General features: G+C 41.7%; 1 protein-coding gene across 1 annotated transcript; it reads right to left on the reverse strand.

Annotated features, from left to right (window-relative positions):
* Positions 1 to 362: 362 nt before the first annotated feature.
* On the reverse strand, positions 363 to 4,919 carry LOC147608024 (phospho-2-dehydro-3-deoxyheptonate aldolase 2, chloroplastic-like). The gene is made up of 5 exons (XM_086789638.1): positions 4,364 to 4,919; positions 3,562 to 3,839; positions 2,618 to 2,894; positions 2,253 to 2,498; positions 363 to 2,137 (listed from the first exon to the last, which is right to left on the reverse strand). The coding sequence occupies exons 1-5, from the start codon at positions 4,859 to 4,861 to the stop codon at positions 1,871 to 1,873; spliced, it is 1,566 nt and encodes a 521-aa protein (XP_086645764.1). The 5' UTR covers positions 4,862 to 4,919; the 3' UTR covers positions 363 to 1,870.
* Between the last annotated feature and the right edge of the window lie 8,585 nt (positions 4,920 to 13,504).

The raw sequence follows: 13,504 nt of genomic DNA on the forward strand, positions 1-13,504 counted from the left end.
TGTATAGTGCACTTGTTTTCAATGAGAGTCACGTTTAGCACCCCCTTTTTTTTTGAAGGCAATTAAAAGTGTAGTGATTTGGACTCCTGCATGTGCTTGCATTCTCAACCTGCATGACATATATATGTGATACAAAGTGTTTTTATGTGTGCACATGTATGCGTGCGTGCGTGCGTGCGTGCATGTGTGTGTGTGTGTGTGTGTGTGTGTGAGAGAGAGAGAGAGAGAGAGAGAGAGAGAGGAGAAGATTATGTTTACATCTCCAGAAGGGTAAAATTGCCCCTATGAGACCACCATATATAGAAGGCTAAAATTACATATGAGACCACCACACACATAACATAAGGATCAATACAATCACCTTCATTAAAGTCATTTGCATTTGCTTTTTATGTTAGTTTTGATTTGCGTTTCTATATCAACTTATGAAAATCCTCCAATGAGATCCCTACTCTCATGAGAGAATATCCACTTGCCTTCGTGCTCTTGTTAAGTTACATTGGGGTTAATTCCTTTGTGGTCCATATCTTTGCGCATTTAAAGTAAGTTTTGACTGTTTTAGAACCCCATTCAAATTTGGTACAATAATTGGTCACTACATAATCCCATTCGATCAGCATGACTTCATGTAGATGATCTTCTAAGTATCCTTCATCATCTCCATCCATGTACCATCATTAAGTAGGCCTCCCATGTGGGTATGAAGAAGCTTCAACTGCCTCAGCCCATTTTTCTCAACTGATTTGATGTGTTCTCTAAGTCTTCCTTGACCACCATCTTGATGTTGCTAACGGCCTCATGTAAGTCTTCAACTACTCTTTCACCTTTGCAACAATATGTTCTTTGTATAGGGTCTCTATAGGTGGGCTTGGTATGTTTTTGATTTTTTGAGAGTCGTACAGACGATCTTCCAGTTAATGAAATCAAGTGTTCTTTCTCTAAGTTTGTTGATTTGCTCAAGCTGATAAATGGACCACTCTAATCCATACCAAACGTCTCAAAAGCCCTCCACTTGCACAAGATCCACATTTGAATATGCATTCTCCATCAGGCTATAAAGCTGTGCTCATATATAAGTAGAACTTTGTATGCGTGCAGTGTAGGATACACTTTTTAAACACTGCAACTACAAGCATGCACACATACTTGAACATCCAAATGAAAGGAGAAAGGGCATCAGGAGCCCCCTGTTTTCTGAAGAAAAATGGGCCTGGTATCTTTGCACCATCATCAAAGTTGCTGGGGAGCTGAAGTCAGGCTGCATGTCGTAATCATGCAAACACACTGATTGGTCACTACCCTCCAGGCGCATTTCCCAAGAAATGCCAGCAAGTTAACAGGCTATTCTGCAGGTCGTCCTCAGGAATGTATGATCCAGAACCTTGACAAATAGAAAGTTCGTGCACATCGACACATACTTGGTAATAAAACAGGGAAGCTACACATAAATGCAGTCAAACAATGGCTTATTTTTTTTAAAAGGGACTACATTTGATAGCCAGTGTTAATATATTCAAGGTAAAGCAATGAGGGCATAGATTCCAACCACGGTTAATATATTCCTGGTAAAGCAATGAGGGCATAGACTCCAAGCCTCAAGGACACATATTCGCAGTAAAGCAAAAGGTGATATTTGACACCACTTATGACAGAAGAACCTTCCATCATCCATTCTCAAAGCAGAAATAGGAGTGAGTGTATGCAAGTCATACCTTCCAGCAACTCAAACCTCTTATTCAGTGCCTACATAAGCACATACATCTACATAAGATAGTTCCATGGTTGCAAAATGACGGCCTTGAATGCCACACTGCCTTGACAAGTCCTGATTTCCTTCTCTCATAGTAACTCCAAGGGCCACAATCTTCAATCAAGCAACTGCCTTGTTCGTAAGGCCTGGAATTTCAATGCGCCTTTTCCTCAGCCTTTCAGCAATAATGAAGGCCAGCTCAAGAGACTGGGATGCGTTGAGCCTTGGATCACAGTGTGTGTGATAACGAGAACTCAAATCCTCTATGGTTACTGTCCTGGCTCCACCTATGCATTCAGTTACATTCTGCCCCGTCATCTCTAGATGGACACCACCAGGATGGCTCCCTTCCTCATCGTGAACATCACAAAAAGCTTTCAGCTCTGCCTGCACATACCAACATTCAAAGTGCCCTTAACCTTCCAAGAACAACATATAGCAGTAACTTGCATGAAATTTTAAACAGCACAGTTCTAGCATACAGTGATCATTAGAAACATACCCGAATGGAATCAAATGGTCGCGTTTTCAGACCCGAAGGTGCCTTGATAGTATTACCATGCATTGGATCACTGACCCATGTGACAATCAAGCCCGATTGCCGGACAGCCCGGATAAGATGTGGAAGCTTCTCCCTCACCTTTTCTGCACCCATCCTCACGATAATAGTGAGGCGGCCTGGCTTATTGTGTGGATTAAGTAGTTCACATGCCTTGACTAGCTCAGAAGGGTCCATCTTATCACTAGCCTGTGACACAGAGGCATCCGGATATTCGCAACCTTTAGAACACCATATCCCCCACTAGATAATCTTAGAAGATATCAACAATCATAACTTCAAAGGCATTATTAGAAGAAAACAAACACCTTTAGACCCAATGGATTGGCAACACCTCGTAGAAATTCCATGTGGGCGCCGTCCAATTGGCGGGTTCTTTCTCCAACCCAGAGCATATGTGCAGAGCAGTCATACCAAAGGCCAGATGTGGAATCCTGGCGGGTCATCGCCTGCTCAAATGGTAGCAGAAGGCATTCGTGAGACGTCCAAAACTCGGTGGTGTTCATTATTGGATGATCCAATGTCAATCCGCATGCTGCCATAAATCCCAAGGCCTCGTCCACCCTGTGGGCGAGCTCAAGATACCTGATACAAACACCATGGAAATTTTAAGTATCATCCAATTTCACGAACTGGGTCATGCCATACTTAGAACTAAACAGAAAAAGAACAACTCTATTAAGGATATGCCTTTCGATGTGTGTGTGTGTGTGTGTGTGTGTGTGAGAGAGAGAGAGAGAGAGAGAGAGAGGAGGAGGAGGGGGGGGGGGGGGAAGAGAGAATTATATAAGCATTTTTACTTTTTAACATATTATTTTGAGCTGCTCTCCTAAGGAAAATAATTATACAATGCTTGGACCTGTCACCAGTTTAATAGAAATATGCGTACCCATAGGATTAAAAGTAAAAGTCTCAGGTTGAAGCTTGGTTGATAAGTCAAAGGCTGGCTGTGTAAGTATTAAGGTTGGTTTATTTCATATGGGGAGATGGAGATGATTTAGAAGATTTCCTAAGAGTAAGGGAGTTTACATATCATACCCCACCCCTCCAATGGACAGGCGGGCAGGCAGGCAGGGGGTTGGGTGGGGGAGTTCGCCGACCTGATGGTCAAGATACCTCACTAATGATAGAATTCCACAGCCTGTTAATCTAGAAGTAACCTTTGGATCTAAATTCTCCTTGTAAAGTATATCTAATTTGATTGACTGATAATTACTTATGAAGCTATATTTGAGTAAGAAATTTTATGGACCTGCTACCCTGTTCCTTGTTGGAGACAAAGTCCAGGGTCCACTGTGACACCCTCTGCATTGCTGCATAACCTCCAGTTGCAAAAGCTCTCAGCAGATTCAGTGTTGCTGCCGCTTGACTGTAGCCCCGCACCATCCGATGTGGATCTGGACGTCGAGTGATATCATCAAATGCATCCCCATTGACATTGTCACCCCTGTAACTAGGCAATTTCACACCATTGATGGTCTCAAAGTTGTCCGACCTAGGCTTCGCAAATTGTCCAGCCATTCGGCCCACCTGAAACAAGTGGGAACTCAATTAAATCCTAGATTGACAGCTGAAACACAAAACAATTGAAGATAAACGATCTGCAAAACCTAAGAAAAAAGAGACCAATTCAACGAGTTAAAACCCTAATTCGATATGAGATTAAAACCCTAGTTTGAGGTTTAACCTGAGATGACCTCATTTGAACCTAAAATCATACTAAGAGACTCAATTAAAACACGAAGTTGAGGCCAAAATCTGAATATGAAATTAATCAATTCAGTAATTTAAGGTCAAAACCTTAACGAGATCGACCCAACCAATCAAAACTCTAATCTAAGATTGAACCCTAATATGACATTTACCCACTCAGATTTGAAGTCATAACACCAGTACCCCATTGAGTCAAAACCCTAATTGGAGGAATCCTTAAATGATATCCACCCACTCAGTTAAAACCCTAATTTGAGGTCATTCAAACCCAGTGAAAATCCTTACTAAAAGCAGAACAAACCCTAGAATGAGAAAGAGTCCAGACTAGAACAGATCCACACCTTAATGACAGGCATTTGGCCTCCGAACATGAGGACGACGCCCATCTGGAGGAGGACACGGAAGGTGTCACGGATATTGTTGGCGTTGAACTCCTTAAAGCTTTCGGCGCAGTCGCCACCCTGCAGGAGGAAGGCGCGGCCCAGCGCAGCCTCTGCAAGGCGCTCCTCAAGTCGACGGCTCTCGCCGGCAAAGACGAGCGGCGGGAAGCCCTCCAGGCTCTGCAAGACGGCCTGGAGCTCGGCATGGTCGGGATATTGCGGGAGTTGGAAGGCGGGTTTCTGTGTCCACGAGGATGGGGACCAGGACAAAGAAGGCGGCGATGGCAGCGTCTCGAGGCTCAGAGGCTCCGATCTGTGTAGAGAAGCACGGAGAGGGCAGGGGCGGGTATGGCGAAGATGGGTGGCAGAGGGGCGGCGATGGGCGGGAAAGGAGCCCGCTAGTGCCTGATGTGATGAAAGGCTGTGGAGTGATGGTGGGGGATTTGTTGTTGTTGCCATAGCTACTGAGCTTTAACAGAAAAATGGAAATGGAAAGGCTGACACTGGTGTCCTTCAGAGAATTTCAGAAAGGAAGGAAATATAATTATATACTTTTTAGCCAGTGGAGACAGTGACAGGAGAAGCTTGACAAGGTCTCAAGGTTGACCAAGTGCTTGGGGAAAATTGACACTGTTTCCCACCCCCTTAAAAAGATAAATTTTGAACAAGCATTTTTATTCATAGTTTCATATAATAATATCATCTCTCTCAGGCTTGCCCTTCAATTTCAACTGGGGAAATATAGCAAGTTTTCTTGTATTCTGGTGTAATTTTTGACGGGCACTTTAAAATTTTGTAAGTAGTTTAAGGCCAAAATGCTCGAAAACTAGCGTGATGCACGTCTCTCTAAGTTTTCTTGTATTTAAGTGTAATTTTCTGACGGGCACTTTAAAATTTTGCAAGTATTTTAAGGCCAAAATGCTCAAAAACTTTAAAATTTTGCAAGTATTTTAAGGGCCAAAAAGAAACTCTCTCTCTCTCTCTCTCTCTCTCTCTCTCTCTCTCTCTCTCCACATCACATCTTCACATTTTCTTTCAAATTATTGAACTTTGATTTATGTTTGTTGGTTCAAACAAGTGAGCATTAAAAGTCTAGCAATAATCACATACTTTCTAAGTTTTCTTATATTTCTCCTAATTCTTTTTAAGCAAAAATCTCTTGGAAACCAACTTGCTATTGAATACTTCATTACCTAAAGGTGAGTCAATGCTAAATTGTGAAGTAATGAAAAAAGTATCTTTTGAAATAAAATATACTCATAGCAATATTAGAAAGGTTTCTTTAAAAGCAACGCAATTCCCAATACTATACTTCAACGATGGTGAAGATTTTGATGCCTTATATATAACTTTATAAGCATCAAGAAGTCACAATCTAAAAGGCAACTTGTCGGGATGCATTTAATTTTGTATTGTAAAAAGAGTAAGAATCATTGAGCCATGTGAATGCTACGTGAAGGGCAATGAGTAGGTTTTTTTTTTCATTCGCAAGTAAGGGCACGCTCTTTAGTATCTATAAAGCTCTTTCTAGTATATCTTAGATGACCATACAAGTAATTGGGATAGATAACCTAGTTGCATACAAGCCATAATCATAGCCTCAGAGGTACAGCCTTTTGGAGATGGGATTTGATATACAGTTTGTTGAATAGTGAAAAGGTGGGAGGTTAGAAAGTGGTATAAATGGCTCTTGTATATAACTGTTGATAAGGTATAAATGGCTCTTGTATATAACTGTTGATAAGGTTTTTTTCATTCGCAAGTAAGGGCACGCTCTTTAGTACCTATAAAGCTCTTTCTAGTATATCTTAGATGACCATACAAGTAATTGGGATAGATAACCTAGTTGCATACAAGCCATAATCATAGCCTCAGAGGTACAGCCTTTTGGAGATAGCCTTTTGGAGATGGGATTCGATATACAGTTTGTTGAATAGTGAAAAGGTGGGAGGTTAGAAAGTGGTATAAATGGCTCTAGTATATATATAACTGTATATAACTGTTGATAAGGTTTTAATATAACTATTTTATGTTCCCAAAGAAAAAAAACAAGTAACTAGGGTAGATAGAGGTGATGACCAAAGCAACTACTTAAATAAATGACTTCACTCTAACCCATATGGTGTGCATCTACTAAGAGTAGATAATTGTAAGAGGGTGAATAGCTAATATTGAAATAAATAATGAAGATTCTTCATAAACAAAAATATGTGGAATCCTTTAAAACCAAAACATTAGAGCAATAACATTGATTGTAAAGAGATTATGACATTCTTCTTATCCATCCGCAATTGGGTATTCCCAACTTTAATTTGAAATCACAACCCTTTTTTATGTTAGTTATTGCATTTCTAAATGAGTTTAATAACTATGGTGCTTACATCATGAAAGTTTTATCATTTTCATCTTAAGAAATATAGAAACATGGTATATTTTAAAACACCTTTATCCCTGGAGATACCTAGAAAATATTAAGATCACTATTCTTCCTCTATATCTTTATCGCTTGCCTTCATCATCTTACCTCACAATAATTAACTAAACTAATAAGAGAAAATCTACATCAAGAATTGTGTCTTTATCACTAAAAAGTGGGTTTTTTTGTCATCATGATCACAACAAGAGTCAAGCTTCTTCTTTGGGAAAAGTAAGAGAAAAACCTATTGTGTACAAAAGGATGGTGACTATGTTCATATTTGTAGTGTTATAAAACTGAAGTATAGCTTAAGCAAGTCTTTATTTGATCCTCTCTCTCCCTCCCTCCCTCCCTCCTCCCTCTCTCTCTCTCTACTTACCTCACCTCTACCCTAGGAATATTTCACATCATGTATGGGCCTAAACAAAGCTAGGTATAAGCCTTGTATATATGGTAGAGATGAAATCCTCACCTCTACCCTAGGAATATTTCACATCATGTATGGGCCTAAACAAAGCTAGGTATAAGCCTTGTATATATGGTAGAGATAGGCAATGGGCAGCCCACTTGTATATGTGGTAGAGATATGCAATGGACACCCATTTAAGAAGTTGGGCAGGTGTGCAAAGCCCACTTGTATATATATAACTTTTGATAATGTGAATTGGAGGATTCAATCATTTCTTCTTCTTCTCTTAAGCTCTTACTTTTTTGCTTGCTTGGTTGTAGGATGCATGCTTGTGTGTGTGATTGAAATGTGTTGTGAGTGTGCATGCTTGCTAGCTTGATTGGGAAAGAGTGGAGAAGAGGGTAGTTCAAGATTTCTAGCTTAACCATTACATTTTGGAAGGATTACTTGGAAGATTGAAAGTAGAGGAAGGACTCAAATAAGAGGGCTTGACACACCTCTTGGCCTCTTTTGCCTCTCTAATTAAGACTTCCATGATCTAAGACAAGAGATCTAACCAAATGCTAACACTATAGTTCCTTGCTAGACATAATAAGAAGGTTCTTGACATAAACAAACGGCGTCAGGGATCAAATTAGTCTTGGTTCAGGGAAGGAAGTAGAGCTATCATCTACTTTAAAATCCTCTATTTTTCTCACTCTATCTTTCCCTTGCAAACCCTTCATTGAATGCTAGGGAGATGTGTTCTGGAGTAGGATTTGAGTTGTTTTGAGTGGTATGTGCTATTTGGGTGTTTGGGAGTGAATTCCTGTGATTAGAGTCTTTCTTTCAGACCTTAAACTTTTTTGTGTTTTTGTTGATTAATTTGTTCTAGTCTTTGTCTCATGGGAGAGATTGAATGAAGAGTGTAAGGTTCCTCCTTCTAAAATAGGAGAAACACTTAAGATAGTCCACTAAGTCTTAACTTGGAGAAAGTTTCCTATTTATCGACACCTTGACCATGTAGAGATTCAAGGATACGATTCATAGGTAAGACCTAGTCCTATCCCACAGGGGAAGCGTGATCTTCTAAAAGTCAAATCACCCATAGGGTAATTTATCAACTACTAGACTTGATTTCTAGAGGCAACGCTTTTTTCCTCATCCATGCAAGGCACAGCCGCCGCTGACCTAGTCTTCTAGAATAGAGTTGCCCAAGAACCTAATTATCTAGCATAGGGCTTTCACTTGATTTGTTGGAAAGCTACCCGACTAATCGGGTCCACCCGTCCATAGGATGGTGCCATCAGGGCATTCCATCCTCCCACTTTCCACCCTACTCACGCATCAATTTGTTTTCTAATTAATCCTACCACACTGCTTGACATAAATAAACATGTTCCTTAATTACGGCCTTTTTCACAAGGTTTGTTAAAACAGCCTTTTTACACAATACAATCATGCCAAAGATAAGATATATATATAAAAAGTTGATACATGAATCAATTCCATACAAGCCAAACCGGCTCTCTTATTCTTTTCCTTTATTCTGCCGATGATCTAGAATTCGGCCTTCCAGCCTCTACATGCTGGGCAAAACCCCACGGGACCATACACCTCATCGTCGCCGCTGTGGCGAGGACTCAAGCCGGCCTGTCGTCCTCTCAGGCTCCATCGCTCGATCCTCCCGCCCCTCAGAGGGATGTCTGCACACTAGGGTGGGCTTATTTACCGCACTAGCCTGGGCCCTCAGAACTAGGCAACATCATAACCTCTCGCCTCAATCGACGAACCTTATTCTCCCAATGGTGTGAGGGATACCTTGGGCCATTCCCGGGCTTTGCTAACGACGCCGCCTAGCTACACAAGCACGGAACGGAGTTAGCGTTGAAGCTAGGAAAAACTTGCACTCTTTAAAGATAACACTTTCAATGCAATTTATTGAATACAGCATCACACAATTCATAACTTCATACAATTTTATGTCATTATTTTTAAAAGGAAAAGATACACATTTATTAGCACTAATATAGAAAAAAAACTCTTCTTTAAAATATAACCGAGCTAACCTGGCCACCATTGGAGCTTGAAAAGAGAGGGTTGTGGTGGGGGCATCTTCCCTAATCTCGTTGTTGCGTGCTCCTCTCAGGGTAATATTCTTATGTTTTCGGGATGGGGCCATCTTGGATGTCGACTTGTAGAGCTCGCTGCCGCGATCGAAACGCTTTAGTCGGATCTCAATTCGGAGATCGTTTGCTCACCGTATAGCGCACGAACCCTTTCTTAAGGCAAAAACCTCTTATTAAAGTCTACGCAGCAAATGGGGAGGGAGGGAATTGTGAGATGTCCTTAAGACAAAAACGTTTTGCAAAAGGGGAGAAGGGCTGAGGGCTGCTGTAAGTCTATTCACACGAGGGAGGGGGGTGGGGGGGAGAAGAGTTAAGGACACTGCCTCCTAGTAAGAGGGGGATGGAGGAAAATTGGCTTATTTGAAAAGAGGCAAATGAGGGGGTGTGAGAGGGGCGGCTGCAAGGGGCGGCTGTACTGCAGCAAGTACACTGCACAGGGACGGACGGCGGTACAATAGGGCATACGCTGCGCAGAAATGCGTGTAGCCTGTGGAGCACCTCGGGGGTTTATATAGCTGAGGGATGCGGGTACGGGCGCTGCGCAAAGCAAGGACGAAAGGACGGTGTATCGTCAAAGGCTATGGATCAGTGGCCTGCATGGGTCTAGGGGAAAGGTACGGTGTCAGTTGTTGTCAGGGAAAGGAGTGGTACGCATGTACCTTATCTGGTCTGGGGCAGCATGGGTGTCCACGTAGGGGTACGTGTGGACCACACACTGGGCGATTGTCCTTTGGTTCTTGTGCGGCCATCGTACGGGCACTCTAGTAAGTGTGTACGGCCCAAATTTTGGGGTGGGGTCCCCAAATTTGGGACGCCCGCCTCGATTTGTGTGTTGGACCGTCCCGGGGGCGAAATTTTTTTTTGTCCGGAAGGTTCTCCTGGTCGTTGGGGTTCAGACCGTTCGTCAATCGGACGCCCGGTCGTGCATTTATTAAGGTTTAAAGGTCCTCGCTTTTTAACTAAAATGACTAAAATTTACGTATAAGCTTGATCCGGTGTCCGTTTTGGATGCTGTAAAATCCTATATTAGGGTAAAATCGCGCGCAAATTCCAAATTTGGGCTCAGAATTTAAAGATTATAAGTAGAAATGACTTAAATAATAAAATCATTGATTTTTATACCATAAAAACTCATAAATTTATGTATTACATGAACATTTCTTTATTAGTGAAGATGGGTATGTTACATCCTTCCCCCCTTAAAGAAATTGAGATGTCCTCATCTCGTCATGAATTGGGGATAATCCTTTAAGAGTGTAGCTTCATCTTCCCAAGTTGCATCCTCTTCAGGGTAATCTTTCCACTGTACTAGATGTTCTACAAGAGTTCTATTTCGGAGTTGCCTTTCCCTAGAATCTATGATGCTACTGGGCTGTAATTTAAGGACTCCTTGAGTAGGGATTACAACTTGTTCATCATCAAGAATATGATCGAGAATGGGTACATATGGTTTTAACAAACTTACATGAAATACATTGTGGACTTTAATATGGGCTGGTAGCTAGAGTTTATAGGCACTTTTACCTAGACACTTGATAATTGTATAGGGACCACAATACCTAGGGCTGAGTTTCTTATATTTCCCAAGTGATAGAGAACTTTGTTTGGGTCGCACTCGTAGAAGAACTCTGTCTCCTTCCTTGAAGATCCTTTCAGACCTCTTGGTGTCAGCATAATGCTTTTGTCAGTCTTGGGCAGCTTTAATATCCTTTTGGATTACCTTGGTTTGTTCCTCCATCTCTTCAAGCATTTTCCTGGATGCCTCAACTCTTATGGTCGGATCAGAGAAATTTAGAGGAGACAAGCATTCTTGCCCATAGAGTGCTTTGAATGGTGACATTCCTATGCTCTGATGATAAGATGCATTGTAGGCAAATTCTACCAGAGGAAGGTATTGAATCCACCTTCTTGGTTCCCGTCCACAACATGCTCTGAGAATGTCTTCAATTACTTGATTGACTCTCTCAGTCTGGCCATCGGTCTCTGGATGATAAGCTGTGCTAAAGCAAAGTTGAGTTCCCGTCCACAATATGCTCTGAGAATGTCTTCAATTACTTGATTGACTCTCTCAGTCTGGCCATCGGTCTCTGGATGATAAGCTGTGCTAAAGCAAAGTTGAGTTCCTAGGGCTTGAAATAAGGACTACCAGAACTTTGAAGTGAAGTCAGAATCCCGATCACTTACTATCCTTTTGGGAGACCATGAAGTTTGAGGACTTCCTTGACGAATATTCGAGCAACATCAGAAGCTTTGAAGGTTTTCTTCGCTGGTATAAGGTGAGCTACTTTGGTAAGTAAGTCCACTACTACCAGGATGGAGTCATATCCTCCTTGAACAGTGGGGAGGCCTGTGACAAAATCCATACCAATGCACTCCCACTTCATTTGGGGAATATCTAAGGGTTGAAGTTTTCCAGGCATCTTGACCCTTTCAGTTTTGATCCTTTGGCATGAGAGACATTGCTTCAAGTACCGAAGGACATCATTTTTCAAGCCTGCCCAATGAAAGCTCCTTCTTATGGCATTTAATGTTTTTGCATAGCCTGGGTGTCCTGCAGGCAGCAGGACTATCATGAGCTTCATGGAGGATTAGTTTCTTTAAAGCAGGATCCTTAGGGATACATAGCCTGTGATTGAAGTAGAGGCTTCCTTCATGAGTGGAGTATCCCTTGATTAGATTCTTCTCTTTCTCTGAATTTCCCCCTTCTTCTACTAACTTCATCATCCTCTGATAATCTGGATCATGAGATGAGACTTCTTCCACCTTGACCAGTATGGGATTATTTGGCATTGTGAAATTACACTCAAGAAAGATTTGCATCAAATTCTTCTACCACATTATCTTTCCCAGGGCGAAATTTGATGTGGAAGTCATATTATTGTAGAATTTCAATCCATCTCCTTTGCCGCATGTTGAGGTTAGGCTGGGTGAAGATCCACTTTAAACTTTTGTGGTCAGTTACAAGCTGGAATTTGCCCCCCAAGAGATAATGTCTCCATAATTTGAGGCAATGAACAACTGCTAAGAGCTCCAAATCATGGGTGGCATAATTTGCTTCATATTGCTTCAGCTTGCGGGAAGTATAAGCGATTGGTCTTCCTTCTTGGCCTAAGACACCACTAAGTGCTAGACTACTAGCATCAGTAACCACTTCAAAATCCTTGGCAAAATCAGGAAGTTTGAGGACTGGGACAGAAGTAATAATGACCTTGAGCTGATCAAAATTGTTTTGATGGATTGGCAGCCACACTATTTTGCAATCCTTCTTAAGAAGATCCATCAAAGGTGCAGCTACCAAGGCATAATCTTTGATAAAAATCATATACCATCTCGTGATTTCCAAAAACCCACGAACTTCACGAACTGATTTAGGGGGTGGCCACTCCAGAATATCCTTGACCTTGGCGGGGTCTAATGAAATGCCATCTTTGGAGACGATGAATCCAAGATACTCAATTTGATGAGTAAAGAAGGTACATTTGCTCTTCTTGGCATAGAGTTTGTGTTTGTGCAACAATTGCAGAACTCTACGCACATGCTCCTCATGCTCTTCCATTGATTTGGAGTAGATTAAGATGTCATCAAAGAAAACAAGCACAAATTCATCCAAGTAAGGACGGAATATATCTTGCATTAGGCGGTTGAAGGTTGCAGGAGCATTGGTTAACCCGAATGACATTACAGTAAACTCATAGTGGCCATAACGGGTATTGAAGGCTATCTTGGGTATATCTACTTCCTTGACTTTGATCTGATAGTAAACCAGACCTCAAATCTATTTTTGAGAAGTCTTTGGCCCCATGAAGCTTGTCAAGAAGTTCATCGATGCGAGGGATAGGATACTTATTCTTGACAGTGACTTGATTTAGTCCTCGATAATCTATGCAGAGGCGGAGAGTTCCGTCCTTTTTTTAAGAAAAGAACAGGTGCTCCCCAAGGAGAGCTACTGGGGCGTACGAATCCTTGCTCAATGAGTTGGGAAAGTTGCTCTTTAAGTTCAATGGCTTCAGGAAGGGACATTTTATAGGGCGTTTTTGAGACGGATTGAGCTCCAAGGATCACCTCGATTTCATGATCGACTTCTCGAGGAGGCGGTAGCCCTGTAAGCTCGTCAGGGAAGATGTCAGAGAATTCTTGGAGCCAAGAGGGTTCTGTCTCCATACTAGGTT

The sequence above is a fragment of the Cibotium barometz genome, chromosome 54 (assembly GCF_041138505.1).
Source record: "Cibotium barometz isolate CiBa-2024 chromosome 54, ASM4113850v1, whole genome shotgun sequence".
In the NCBI taxonomy this organism is placed as follows: domain Eukaryota; kingdom Viridiplantae; phylum Streptophyta; class Polypodiopsida; order Cyatheales; family Cibotiaceae; genus Cibotium; species Cibotium barometz.